Raw genomic sequence first — 15,302 nt, forward strand, 5'->3', positions numbered from 1 at the left:
GGCAAGGAGTCTGTAAGCTGAAGTCTTGGAAAGCCTTTTGTAAAAGATTAAATTTCCATTGGTAAAGAGTATAAAATCCCCCTTGGAGGCAGGAGAAGAGGGGGGAAGCTGTGGACTGAGTATGCCTGCAGGAGAGAGTAAAGAGAGTTAAAATACTGCCGCTCTGACCCTGGAAACGGGCTGCTAGTGGACTGACGTTTTGGAATGTCCATTGACAGCACTTAGAACGTTCCTTGACAGCTAGCAGAATAAGAGAGATATATTGTTTCTACTGTCTCTGGCTGCTTCTAAAAAGGAGTAATAAAGTAACTGAAAACTGAAACTAACTTTGGATTGTACGAGTTGCGCTTAAAGGTGACATTCTTGACTATTATAAATAGAAACTGTTTCCCCCTAGTGGAAGTTTCTGAAATTGGTTACTCTATAAGAGCTGGGCTAGGGGAGTTTCCAGCTGCAAGATAAAAACTGTGTGACTCTGGGATTGACCTTGAATCTCTTAAGTGTTATGGCAAATGGAAAGGAAAGAACAGATGAAATGTCAACAGAAGAGGCCTTAGTGGTCGCATTATTGAAAATAAATGACTCGCTGGAACAGCTTCACAAGAAAACAGAAGTGATGAATGTGAAAGCGGACACTGCAAATAATAAAATTGATTTAATTGTAGAAAGTTTAAATAATCTGGGACAAAAGGTGAACACCAACACAGAAACCACCCAGAAATTGACACAGGAATCTACTTTAATACGGCAAACTGCGGATGAAGTCAGGGAGAAAACCTTTGCTGCTGAATGTAAAACAACACAATTGGAGTGTGAGAGAGTCCCATACATTCAAAAGCAACTTGACGAATATAAGCGGACATTTGCTATGATGGAGCTTAAAGAAAAACAGATGAATTTGAGGATCAGAACCCCACCAGAACTGGGAAAGGAAAGTTCGACAGAGCTTCAGAAGGAGACAGGATCAACATCGGCTGAGAAAGAGATTTTGGGGGGTCAGTAGGACCGCCAAAAATGTGAATTTACTTAAGGGTAACTGAAGGACGTTGGATTGAAGAGAAGGGGGATTGGGAAATATGGACAAATCTGAAGTTGTTATGGTTGGGCCGAGCTGTTGTGGTGGGGATGAGGGTTGTTGTGTTGCCGGGGATGTTGCTTTTGTGTCAAAATGTGCAAGTTTTGGATGGGAGGGATTGTTTCAGGAGGTGGCAGAGGGATGTTCCTGGATTGGTTTGGCAGGGCAGGAAGCCTCGAGTAAAACTTAAGATATTGACGGATGCTAAAGAAGGAGGTGGACCTGCCCTGCCAGACACCTAAATTTTGTTGTGAATAATCTGCTTTTTGCTGGCTGAGAGAATGGCTGTCTCTTAAAATGAAGTTGATGGACTAGACTGAATTGGCGGGAAAGTCTGGCAAGATCCGAGACCAGGGAGAAGAGTCGGTGGAAGAAGACTGGGAAAAGTTTAAAGACTATTTATAGAAATATTGTAAAATTATTGAATGTTAGAAGAATGTTGGAATGAAATTATATGGCTTCAGCAGAAATGTTATAAGGAATTAAGCATAAATAGATTAATAGAGTATTAAAGGAAAATAAGGTTAAAAGGTGTTAAGAAAATTATAGGATAGAAAACAGGGGAAGATGGTAAGGAATTGCTGAAATAATTAATAGAAGTGGAATACAAAAAGGGAGGTGTGAGGAGGCCGTGGAAATATGGGAAAGAAAGATAAGATATTGGAAGTTTTTTCTTTTTTCCCCTTCTTTCTTTTGATGTGTTTTTAAAGTGTTTTTGTTTTGTTTTGTTAATTTTTAAGTAGTGTTTTTGTATTATAATGTATTGTTTTTTCTTTGTTTTTTCTTTTGTAAGTGTTTAAATTGTTGTAAAAGTAATAAATATTATTATTAAAAAAACTATAGGATCTTCACTGGCTCCCAGTGCATTTCTAAGCACAATTCAAAGTACTGAAGCTGACCTTTAAAGCCCTAAACAGCCTCGGTCCAGTATACCTGGAGGAGCGTCTCCACCCCCATTGCTTAGCCCAGACACTGAGTGGTTCCCTCACTGTGAGAAGCGAAGTTACAGGGAACCAGGCAGAACGCCTTCTTGGTAGTGGCGCCCACCTTGTGGAATGCCCTCCCTTCGAGGAGATAAAGAATTACACAACTTTTAGAAGACATCCGAAGGCAGTCCTGTATTGGTAGGTTTTTAATGCTTGATGTTTTTATTATGTTTTTAGATATGCTGTGAGCTGCCCAAAGTGGCTGGGAAAACCCAGCCAGATGGGCAGGGTAATAAATAATAATAATATAAATACCTAAGCAGGCAAAAGGGAATTGTTTAGTGAGGGTTTAGCAGAAAAAGCACAAAGGAGAAGTAAAAGGAACAAAGTAAAAGTCAGATAGGTTGCAGCTAAGCTGTAGTTCTAATTACCTTTGTAGGCTGGCATAGCTTTGAGGGTGGCCTTGGTTGGGGACCCTGTAGCAGAGGTGGCCCCCTTCACACTGACATGATTGACTATCATTGGTGAGGACTGGGACTTCCTTAACAGTGGAGACATACTGTGCCTTCTTTTCAGACAGGCAGGGGTGTTGGTCTCTCCTGGACGCTTGATTTTGTTCTGAGGACCGGTGACAAACTCATCTGCTTCATCAATCATCATGCCCTGGAAAACACATAATCAACCATTAAGATCAGTTAGCAGTATTGTTATTTTGGAACAAAATACCAACTCCACTCACTCAAGAGTCATGAAATTTTTTGGGGCGAGTGCCCTGGGTTAATTACAGTAGGCTCTACCTACCTTCTTATCCTGCTTGAAAGGGTTACCAAAAGTATGAAGTCTTTTAGGCTGGTCTGGGTCAATTTCCCGAAGTAGAGAAGGCATTCTCTTTAGATATTCCTGGTAGTTCCCCATCTGAGCCACTGGAACACTATGAATGCAGTCTGCAACAGAAACAGAAACAATGTATATCATTTTCAGAAGTTTTGAACTTCCCTAAAGTTAAATAGTTAACTTGTTAAGTTTTTCCAGCTGTGCCATTTATAGTCCCATTGTTCTTAAGCATGTGTTCACACACTTTTAAGTGCAGACTGGAGATGTGCATAGGGAAAGTGTCTTTGAACCTGATGCATGATATCTAAGGATATGAGATTTCCCATTTTGCTAAGAGTTCCCTTGTAACACATGTCAATCTTGAATGAAAGTTGTGTGTTGGGAATCTAAGGTAAGACCACACACAGTGAAGTGTGGCTCCAAGTCATGTTTGCTGTAAAAGTCATCACAGAGAAGCAGTCAGTAAGGTCCAAAAGTTTTACTGCTGCAGAAGTAACAGACACAGGAAACAGCTCTGGACAAAGTTATACACAGAAAAAGTAAGTTCCAGCTGGCAGGCTTCTCAGATACAGAATATCCCTATTACTCTAATTCCAAGGCTTCAACTGCAATACTAACACAAAATACACCAGCTGACAGAGTTGCAATCGAAATTATTCAACCCCCCCCCCCATTGCTAATCAGGTTTATTATAAAAATTTACAAACTTTAAGCTGTTTGCAATGAGCAAATCAAACCAAAGCAATTGAAATAGCTTAACACAGCAGGTACTTCAAGTGGTTTCTCTGTCGTGACTAATACCTCTGAGGGCAGAAACTGGAAAATGCTGAAAAATACTGGTTCATTCTAGAAGGTCATTCTTTTCTGCTGAAACAGCTGGAAATGTTATACTTTACGTTTTGTTATCTCAAGGTCATGCTGAGCCAGGAAAGAGAAATCTATGAGCTCAGCAGGCTGATTTCTCATTCTTACTTTTGTTTTCTACCACTCACATCTGCCAAGTTCTCTCTTTTGTAATGAAGCTGGAAAACCTTTACTAAAAGTTATTCTTTTGCTAATGAACTTTTGCCTCTGTGTGATTTATTGCTACCAGAAGTGCCAACTCCAAAATACGCTTCTGCATCAGGACATGGAGTGCTTTGGAATTTAAGCCAAATCATGTCAGATTATGTGCCCAGGTTTTGGGGGGGTTTCGCCCCCAATTTGGAGCTTTTGGAATACGATTCCTGACCCAAATTATGCCAATTTCCTCAAATTCAGCTAAAATTGCAATTTATACTCACCTTTTCAGTCTCACTATTATTCAACCCCTTCATGGCAAGCATCTTTAGTACTTAGCAGAGCAGAATTCTGCTGCTATGACCTGCTGCAAACAAGATGCATAGCAAGACAGCAGCTTCTGGCAGCGTTCCTGAGGAATCTGAGCCCATTCCTCATGAGCAATGGCCTCCAGTCCAGTAATATTCTTGGGTTTGTATGCTGCAACCGCCTTCTTCAAATCCCACCAGAGATTTTCTATGGGGTTCAAGTCAGCTGACTGTGATGGCCACTATAGAACCTTCCAGGACTACTTCTGCAACCAAGGCTTGGTGGAATTTGAGGAATGCTTGGGATCACTGTCTTGTTGGAAAGTCCAAAGACGCCCAAGATTCAGCTTCCTCACTGATGGCAAGACGTTTCTCCCTTCTGTGTTCAGTACGTGCCTTACTGTGTTCATTGAAACCTCAATGCCTGCTGCCACCAAGTCTTGCTGCAGCTCTTTTGCCGTCACTTGTGCATTTTTCCCAACCTACCGTCTCAGAAATCCGGTTGCTGCCACAGATCGCTTCCTTTTTCTGCCCTGTCCTGGTAGTGTAACCACTGTTCATTTAACTTTGAACTTGCAAACTATGCTTCTAACAGTGTCTCTAGGAACATATGGTGCCTTCACTATCATTTTGTATCCTGCTCCTTGTTTGTGAAGGCCGATGATCTTTTCTCTTACCTTCTTGGACCATTCTCTTGACTTAGCCATATTTCTAATGTGCAGCCAAATTTGACACTCTGCAACCCCCTAGCCTGCTCAGGTATTTCATGTGTTGTAGCTCAAGCACACCTGGTGCAACTGATGAAGCCCTTGATTAGTTGCATCAGGTGCGCTTGAGACAACACCTGTTGTATTTGTGCTGTTGTGAGGGATTCTATTCAGGGGGTTGAGATTGGAGAAGCCAGTATAAGTTGCATTTTCAGCTGAATTTGGGGAAACTACTTGAAGCATCCGTGATGTTGAGCTATTTCAACTGCTTCTGCTTGATTTGCTCATTGTCGACAGCTGAAAGTTTGTAAATTCTGATAATAAACCTGATTTGCCATTGCAAATGATTAAATAGTTTTTACATTAATCACACAGATTAAGGGTTGCCGTATGGCAGGATTCAGGGCTAGAAGAATCCATAAAATCCATGTATTCCAAGTCCAAATCCCAAACCAGGGACAGCTCAGTGGTAGAGCATCTGTCTTGCATGCAGAAAGTCCCTGGTTCCCAGAAACTCCAGGTAGGGCTGGAAGAGTTTCCTGCTGAAATCCTGAAGAGTTGCTCCCATTCAGCATAGCCAACCATTAATCAGTTGGATCAGTGGTCTGACTAAATACAAGGCAACTTCCTACGTTCCTAATGCTTTGCATACCAAAGCTCCCAGGTTCAATCTCTGGCAAGATCTCCAAGTAGGGATGGACATGTCCTGTCTGAGAGCGCTGCTGCCAAACAGTGTAGAGTGTAGACAATAGTGAAGAAGGTGGATTAATGGTTTGCCTCAGAATAAAGCTGGTTCCTGTGTTTCTACTTTTCACCGAAAGGAACCAAGCTATAACCTCAATTCAGTCCAATGACAACAAGGCAGGATACAAGTTACCTTCATCCTGGCCCAGGATAACTTTGTGTGTCTTCAGCAGGTTAGTCCTCATTCGGGTCAGCTGGTCTAAAAGGCTGCAGCGAGGAATATCATAAGCATTCCTGTATGCCTGCGGCTTTAGATCCTGAATTTTAAAAACAAAAACAGAATGTTGGTCAACTCATTGCTGTTTGAATACTACAAAGTTGGAAGATGTAAGGCAAGCATTTTGCTTCCCACTGGTACATCACACCCACCTTGTTTAAGAGCCCTATGTGGAAGCCAGCAAATTCCTTAACGTTCGTTTCAGGAAGCCTGAGCGGAGATTCATCTGAGATCCCGGGAAGGAGCTGTTTCAAATCCCTCTTCTGGATCAGGGAGAGACCACTGAAGTGATTTTTCACTTTAATGCCTATCTCTTGTGGTGCTTTCTTGCCCACTGACCCTATTATCCGCTCCGACTCTATTTTCGTCTACAACAAAATCACATAGTATATTGAGGGAAGTAAACAGCACAGCAGATGATTCTGGTATACAACAAATTCTTACTACATCAAAAGGTAGCCCAAACCTGCTCCCTACATGCTGAAAGAGATTGAGGATTATTTTTAATACATCTCCTCCAAGATTCAAGCCATATATCTAACTGTCACGACCATCTGTTAAGACTCCATAAGCATTTGAGTCACACAGGGCCTTTTCATAAATGAACAAATGCCTTTTAGTCCAAAATGCATAACAAATGAATTCAGTTACTTGGGACAGAAAGTTAAAACAATGCATTTTTTTATTTATTTAACAACATGGAAAATACAAACAATGACCACAGTTCTTCTCATTGGCCAGGATAGAATAACATTCTAGAGAAGCAAATTTAGTCAGAAGCAACTTTTAGTCACAAAATACAGCCTGGTTCACATCTATCCAAGTATGATTAGCTGTATTTGTATGCTGCTGTACAAAGGCTATCTGTGCAACTCAAAAGCTTGCGTATGTGGCATTCACATGAACAGAAGTTGATCCAATAAGGGCTATTATTGTTGTTTTTATTTTGATTATGTATTTTATAGTTTTATATTCTGATTTTATTCTGTGAACCTCCCTGAGACCTGTGGGTAGAGGGCGGTATATAAATTCAATAAATAATAATACAAAGAAGTTATGATTTGTGAAACCAGAGCCAGTATTCAAAGAACAGTCTGTTCAGTTCTGTGCATTAGCCCTTTTGAAACGGCCTCGGCCCTGTATACCTGAAGGAGCGTCTCCACCCCCATCGTTCAGCCCAGATAATGAAGGCCAGCTCTGAGGGCCTTCTGGTGGTTCCCTCCCAGCGAGAAGTGAGGTTAATAAATAAAAGTGTATCATGATGGCCACAATAAGCCTTTGAATAACAGTTGTTGGGAATCACAAATGGTGATGGTGCAGCTGTTGTTTGTGGGCTTCTCATTGGAAGTCATTCTGCGGACCTTCCTCTCACGGATAGACCGCATAATGCATCTTCTGAACATCTTAAATGACAGGCTGCCAGGTGTAGTAAAGCCAAATGACATTGCTTCTATAGAGTATTTATATTGCGATGGGTATTCAGTGTGGGATTTATTGATTAGGGCGTGACCTGCTAATTGGTTTACGATCCAACTTAGCTCTTTACAGCGGTCCGGCGCGCTTCCAATCAGCTGCGCATTCTGCTCCGTTCAGTCACGCCTAGCAGAGTAAACACAGCAGCAAAGCTGTCACTTAGCTTCAGACAAATACACAGAGTACCAGATTGTCCATTTACAGTTCTTTATTGCGCCATTTCTCAGAAAACTCCTGGACTTCTCGCAGCCATGACAAACTGCGTCCTTCTCCCTCAAAGATCGAGAGGAACAGAGAAAAACTCCTCCCAGCTTCCAAAGCTGACGTCAGAATGTTGAGGCATCATGGGAACAACTTAACCTCTTAAGTTCCGACTCTAACACCCCCTCTTGCATCACATTCTGACAAGACCTGTGGAACATCCACATAACTCTCACTTACACAGTGCAAAACTTACCCACGCACCTGTGGCCTGATACCTTTCAGGTGGAATACCTTTCGTTGTGCGACTTGACCGTCTGGGCACAAACTCAGATGTTTCCCCCTGACACGCCATCACCAGCAGGTGTGTCCTCAGCATCGCGGGATTCCCCCTCTGACTTAAAACGACTTCGAATCCTCTCCATCACACTCACCGGAGAACTAGGCTCACTCTTGGTCTCTCTTTTAACAACTTGTGGGGATGCCCCACCCTGCTCCAGACTTTGGTCAGTGACCTGATCGTCATCAGCAGACTCAGCCTCTCCTTCCTCCTCCTCAGAACCTTCCTGCTCTGAATCAGAAAGACATTCTGATAGAACATCACGCTTGACAGGAGTCTTTGACCTTTCATCCTGTTCGTAGAACTCAGCGTGTTTGCTGATCAGCACCTTACTCTGATCACCTGATGGGAACGCAAACCTCCATGCACGCGCTGCTGGCTCATACCCACAGAAAATCATTTTCCGGAACTTGGAGCCATCTGGCCCTTGCAAAGCCTTAGGCACCGGCACAGATGCATTCGAACCAAACGTACGCAGAAAATGAATCTGGGGTTTCCTGCCATGCAACAAACCAAAGGGTGTGTCACCTATCAGTGAATTGTAGGTACGATTCCAGGTGAAGCCCACATACCTGATTGCCTCCAGCCAAAACTTTGGTGGCAACCCAGAATCTGCCAGCAACACCTTTGCAGCCTTGACCAGAGCCTCACATCTAAGCTCTGCCACCCCCCTCTGATTGGGTGAAGACACTGTGTGACGTATCCCTTTCTTGCGAAAGAACTTCTGCAAAGCAGATCCTGTAAACTGAGCACCTCTGTCACTGGTGACTGCTTGCACTTTGGTGGAGAACCTTAGTTCCACCTCCTCAATCCAACCTTTGATCAGCTGTGCTGCATCTTCCTTGGATTTGAGACCATGAGTCCAGGTGTTCTGCGTAAAGCTATCCTGCATCGTCAGCAGAAACCTGGCCCCTCCCAGACTTGGTTCCTTTACAGGACCCAATAGATCTATGTGAACCAGTTCAAAGGGTTTGGTGTTTACCCTCTCCACCTTTGGGTAACTGCACCCTTTTACCTTTGCCTGTCTGCATGCTTCACAATTTATGGCACATCCACATTCTATATTGTGACAACCTCTGGCGACCTCAGGCAGCGCCTGTAGTTCTTCTAAAGAACCATGAGCTGTCCTAGTATGCCAAACATGGGCACATGACACATGAGTGGGAACTGTAGCACGCAGGGCTTGTGCGTTCTCAACCTTCCCCTCACCCTCCAGAGGCGTTTTAAGAATGAAGAGATCATTCTGCCCCTTTTTAACCTTGGCAAGTATCCTCTCTCCTTTGGAGATTGTGCAGACATCATCCTCGAAGCAAACCTTAAACCCCTTCTTTAACAAATAAGGCACAGACAAAAGACAGTGGTGTATCCCTGGGACGGTACAACACTCCAACTGCTCCTGCAAAACAGAAACATAAACATTTGCAACATTAGTTACATTTCGTTTCTGTCCATTTGCGAAAAGTACAGTTTTTCCGGCCGGAACTGCCCTGCAATTCCACATCTCGACAGCAGGGGTCTCTGGAATCAAATTGCAATTAGCTGCAGAGTCTATTACAAAACAAAGCTCAAAGCCTTTCTCACAGCTGTCCTCAAACAATGCCAGACTGGCTGTGAGTTGATAAGTCTCCTCATGGTGTTTGTCACGTCCACCTGACTCAGTCCCACGCCTGGCTGTTCTTCCAGGCTGGTTGCCATGGAAACCCGACTGGTTCCCATGGGAGTTGACCTTGACAACATCCTGCCTTGCCTCCTTGCTCCGGTGGGGGCAATTGCGACGCAGATGTTCCGTCGAATTACAAACGTAACAACGACGAACAGAAAAAGCCTGGACCGTGCATTCCGCTGGCTTGGCTCCGCCCTTACACCCAGAGCTCCCGGTGCCAGCCCTGCCCTCTTTCTGGCGTTGTTCTTCTTCGTCCTGTAAGCGACCCGCCACGTAATTCAGCGTCAAATGCTGGGGATCCATCGATTCCAGAGTTAGACACAGATTGTCATAACTCTTGTCCAGAGAGCTGAGCAAAATGTACACTTTCAGCTCCTCTGAAAAGTTGACTTGTAACAGTCTCAGCTGGTTAAACACGGCCAGCATATCAGTTACATGCTTCCTGATGCTATCTCCAGGACGTAACTTCATCTCAAACAAGCGTCTGGTGGTGTGGATCTTTGCCCCAGCCGTGGTTCTGTGGTGCACCCGTTCCAACGCTTGATAGGCCTCACATGCATTCTCCAGCCCCTTGACCAAAGGCAGCTGCGAGCCATCCAGGCTAAGCACGATTGCACCCAGGGCCCTCTGATTCCTCCTTTGAGAACTACGGGCATCTGCTATCTCAGCTGCTGTAGCTTGAGCCCCTGGTGTGGGAAGTGGGGGTCCCTGGACAGCCTCCCACAACCCCTTTGCCACCAGCCATGCCTTCAGCCTCCTGCTGTATTCTTGCCAATTCTTGCCGTCCAATTTTTCGAAAGGGACGGAATATGAATCGTGGCCTTCTGCCATGGTCTCCCGTTCTCCCAAGGCGCCCCCAAGCTGTACTCACTGATCACCAGCTCTTCCGGCTCCTGTCCGTGGAGAAACGATTCCTTGCTGCCCTCAGCTCTGCTGCAACTCAGCACAGGCAAACCTTTGCGTCTTTCAGCTAGCTACTTGCCTCAGAGTCAGACCTCCGCCTCCGGCAGCTCCACTGCCTCAGAACACAGACTTCAAAGCATTCCGGCAGCCTCCAGCGACAGCTTTACAAGCGGTAAATAAGGCCTCCATAACCTGTGGGATTTATTGATTAGGGCGTGACCTGCTAATTGGTTTACGATTCAACTTAGCTCTTTACAGCGGTCCGGCGCGCTTCCAATCAGCTGCGCATTCTGCTCCGTTCAGTCACGCCTAGCAGAGTAAACACAGCAGCAAAGCTGTCACTTAGCTTCAGACAAATACACAGAGTACCAGATTGTCCATTTACAGTTCTTTATTGCGCCATTTCTCAGAAAACTCCTGGACTTCTCGCAGCCATGACAAACTGCGTCCTTCTCCCTCAAAGATCGAGAGGAACAGAGAAAAACTCCTCCCAGCTTCCAAAGCTGACGTCAGAATGTTGAGGCATCATGGGAACAACTTAACCTCTTAAGTTCCGACTCTAACATTCAGTACAAGCAATGATTACTTTTCACGACCAAAATCTGGCCAAACTAATCTACAGATTAAGACACCTATTCCTGAAGGAAATGATTATAACAAGACTTTTTGAAAATAGGTCACCAATGACTTTATTTTCTGATGCTAAGCCCAACAAACTAACAGTAAATGAGGAACAGGAAAAATTTAGGAAGGGAAACAGGTTTCAAAAGACCCTCCTTGATCATCACAAACAAGAGGTTTTAAAACCAATAAGGGGAACTGCATCCTTATATGATCTGCATCGCCCAGGGAGTGAGCAGAAGAAAACACGCTAGTAAGTCAATTCTGGTCATTGCCTTCCTTAGTACAAACTGAAATTTTAGAAAGACTAGAAACATTTAGAAATAGATTAGCTGGTGTCAGGGAACTGCCATCGGAGCTGGAAGCGGAGGGAAGGCTCCAAAGGGATGGCGGAGAGGGTCCCAGTAGGGAGAGAGGGAGCCCGTCTGCTGGGGAAGGAAATCAGCGCAACACCAGTAGAGAAGGGGGGCAGATGGGGGAATCGGGGAGGAGGCTCCAAGACTCCTCGCCGGAGACCAGCGGAGAGAGTACGGGTACTCCACTGCCCACACCCTCCGTGCGCAGAAGACTTCCGCGCAGGGAGAGTAGGAGGAGACTTGGCGTCAAGGAACTTTTGTGCTGGAAGAAGTTGTGCTGGAAGAAACGCCCACTGACGGATTCTGCCAGCGACTGAGACAGTCACGATGCTGGAGGCTGTTCAGTCAGAAAGGGTTCAACCAGGTAACCTAGCCAGGAGTGGCGGCAACTTACGCACGAGCAACCCCTAAACCCATTACAGGTGGGGAGGTCAAACGCAATGTTGCTAGGGAGGAGGACCTAGCAGAGGACTAGACTTCCTTCAAAAAGGTTCTCACGGTGGAAGAATTTCCTACCCAGGGACACAACTTAGTAGTTTGTCGTTGTCACAATTTGCAGGTAACGGCAGAGATAAATTGGCCTGCAATTACGGAAGCAAAACGTACAGGGGAAGGTAGTAGATTACCCCTGAAAAGGGAAACCAACCCCAAGGCGACCTCACTGAGTTTTTGGACTAAAATGAGATACTTAGATGAGGAGGAAACTAGGCTCCAGTCAGATGGAACATTCCACGGAGGATGCCTTGCTAAACAAAGGCTCTATGATTACCAATGTGAGTATCCTACATCCACTGTCTGAATTCATTGAACACCTGGGTTGCTCCCCATGCAAAGACGCTGATAAAACAAATAACATCCAGTTGCCACACAAAAAGGCTAACCCCAAAAACTCTTTGGACAATAATTGACAAAGATCAAATCTTAGCAGAGCCAAATCCAACCTTAGCTTTATTACATGGAATATTGCAGGCTGGTCAAAAAAGACATCCGACCTGTCTTTTGTTTAATTCATCCAAGGATACGACCTTGTATTCCTACAGGAGACTTGGAGCATAAGCAAAATAGATGTAAACGGCTTCTCCCCATTCTGCCTCCCAGGTTCACCAAGCATTAAAGGGGGGGGGGCGGACCAAAGGCGGTTTGAGTACCTTGGTATCAACAAGATTAAGGGTTACCCGTGTAAAACTGGAGACTCTGAACCACCTGGCCATCGTCACGTTAATGAGATGCTTATAGCCTGCTACTGATTAACGTATATCTCCCACCTCAGAGAGGAAAACAGCGGATAAAAAATAACTGGTCCAGGCTGGAATTGTACATTGACAAATTGACGAATCAGTTCCCTGATTCAGTGATAATGGCAGGCGATTTAAATGCTAGAATTGGTAAGTCCGATGAGGCTTTATATGAACATTTTCATGAATTATCACCCACCCCAGAGGACGCCCACTCCATACCAATTAGACATTCAAAAGATAAGGGTTGCAATTATGCAGGCCTGTGCCTGCTGCGCTTGTCTAACAAGACGGACTTGGTCATACTGAATGGCTGTGCCAAAGGGGAGAAGGCTGGGGAATTCACGTTTATATCAAATGTAGGCGCTTCTACAATTGATTAAAGTGGTACCTCTCGATGCGAACGGGATCCATTCCAGAGCCCCATTCACATCCTGAAGCAAACACAACCCGCATCTGTGCGTGTGCAGGTTGCGATTTGCCGCTTCCACGCATGCCGTCATTAACCTGGAAACGCTCAACCTGATGAACATTTAACCCGAGGTATGACTGTATATTATAGTGTCACATGACCTTCTGAATAGAACCCTTGAATACAAAGCGGAAGAACGGGTAGATAGTGATCATTTACTGCTCTGCCTTCATCTTGATGTAAAAAAGGATCTATTCTGTAATGACAAACTTGAGCCCCCCAGGTCCACCAACATGAAGCTGAGATTTTCGCGTATTAGATGGTCTGACGAGATGGATGAGGAAATCTCTAGGAGCTTGTTCTAAGAGAAATACCTCATTATGAGACATAACCTCTTAAATTCTGCATGCCCTGAAACAAGAATAGACTTATTTCAGGATTTGATTTTATTCCTTCAAGCCTGTTTGATTTTTTAAAAAAAGCAACTCAGCGGTCATTACATCCTTATAAATCTAAACCCTGGTTCGATCAGGAATGCCGTGCTATGAAGCTTACTTTGCTGGGTAAATATAGGAACTATAGGTCTGCCAATCTATCTTCACTCCCTGCAGAGTGGTTTGAAGCCAAACAAAACTATAAAGCCTTAATTAAAAATCAAAAGTTTCAGGACCAAAGGGGAGAGTGGCAATGCTTAATAGAGGCTTCCCGAAGGAGAGATTCAGCTACCTTTTGGAAAATAGTTGCAAGCGGTTGGCAAGATACCCCCTCAGAAGTGGAGTATTCCATCCCGGTTGGGGTTTGGGAGTCATACTTCCAATTCTTACATATGACTAACTAACACTTACAGTCACAGTCACTGCCTCTGAGCTATGCCGGTGCTGAGTGGCCCCTGGTGCCAACTGAAGAAGCTCGCAGGCTCATTCAATCTCTTAAATCTGGCAAAGCTCCTGGAGTGGACAGTATTTCCCCCGAGCTTCTCAAGGCCAATGCTGATTGGTGGGCCCCACTGCTTGCAGCCCTGTTTACCAGCATAGATCAATCGGCTACCATCCCGAAGGATTGGGGACTAGCAATCATTATTCCCATATTCAAGAAAGGGAGCAAATCCGAACCTGCTAATTATAGACCAATTAGCCTACTAAGTATCATCAGTAAACTCTACGCTGCCCATTTATGCAATAAACTTGTGGACTGGATGGAGCAAGAACATGTGCTTACAGAAGCACAAGCTGGTTTCAGAGCAAACCGGTCAAACCATTGATCAAGGCCTAGTACTCCAGCACCTTGTGGAAAAATATACCTAAAAAAAGGAGGATCCCTTTATGCAGCCTTTATAGATTTTAAATCTGCTTTTGATTTGGTATCACGAGACAGACTTTGGGAAAAACTAAGTGCCTCAAACATAAATAGACGATTACTGCTTCTCATCTGCAGTTTATACGAAACACCCGGGTCCGGGTTAGGTGTGATCGATAGGGCCATTTATCTAAGGAAATCCAATCCTATCATGGTGTCAAACAGGGCTGTGTTCTAACTCCCATTTCATTCAATTTCTATATTAATTCATTAGCAGAAAAAATGGAGGAAGAAAATCCTCATCCCCCAAAATTGGCTGGTACGTCCATCCCGATACTCCTTTATGCAGACGACGCAGTCCTAATTTCCTTCTCCTGTGTGGGTCTAAGCAAACTTCTAAGATCCCTTACAGCTTACTGTAAAGCTGAACAACCACCAACCAACTATACCAAAACTAAAGTTATGGTGTTTTCCAAAAAAGATTGAGACACAAATTGATAATTGACAATTGACTCATTGAACAGGTATCATCTTTAAAATATCTGGGCATAACTTTCCAGGAAAAGGGTTCATGGAACGGTCAGGTTAAAAACCCTATTGCCAACGCCCAAAGATCCTCTAAAGCTTTTGTAAGGTTTTTCTATGGAAAAGGTGGCAAATATATTCCGGCAGCCTCCCGGGTCTTTGCTTATGGCTCCCAGATCTGCAGCTTTCAAAACCTTGACCCCTTAGAAACCTTTCAAACCAAGTTTTATTGTTCCCTTCCAGGGATCCCTTCTTGCGTGTCTAATATAGCTGTCCGCTTGGAGGTTGGCCAAAACCCTGTTAGCACTCGGATATGGATCCTGAAGATCCATTACTGGATAAAACTCATCTTCTTTCCTGTCGGGTTGGCACCCTTAACCCTCCTGGATTCCTATCAATCAAAATGGAAAACTACATTATACAAACAATTTGTCAATGAATCTGGGACATAAAATTTCAGTGTCATG

At 44.3% G+C, this 15,302-nt stretch overlaps 1 protein-coding gene across 5 annotated transcripts in view; it reads right to left on the reverse strand.

Moving 5' to 3' along the window:
* LOC310697662 (integrator complex subunit 6-like) overlaps window positions 1-15,302 on the reverse strand; it is a 142,577-nt gene that overhangs the window by 35,234 nt on the left and 92,041 nt on the right. For all 5 annotated transcript variants that reach the window (XR_014521145.1, XM_083484331.1, XM_083484329.1 and 2 more), the window contains 4 exons: window positions 5,963-6,178; window positions 5,727-5,850; window positions 2,803-2,945; window positions 2,433-2,664 (listed from right to left, as the gene is read on the reverse strand). Coding sequence is in view for 4 of the 5 variants with exons in the window: in XM_083484331.1 (XP_083340457.1) it covers window positions 2,433-2,664; window positions 2,803-2,945; window positions 5,727-5,850; window positions 5,963-6,178 (715 nt within the window). In the remaining variant the exon portion in view is untranslated. The remainder of the gene's footprint in view (window positions 1-2,432; window positions 2,665-2,802; window positions 2,946-5,726; window positions 5,851-5,962; window positions 6,179-15,302) is intronic.

The sequence above is a fragment of the Podarcis liolepis genome, assembly GCF_965112155.1.
Source record: "Podarcis liolepis genome assembly, chromosome: W".
Lineage (NCBI taxonomy): Eukaryota > Metazoa > Chordata > Lepidosauria > Squamata > Lacertidae > Podarcis > Podarcis liolepis.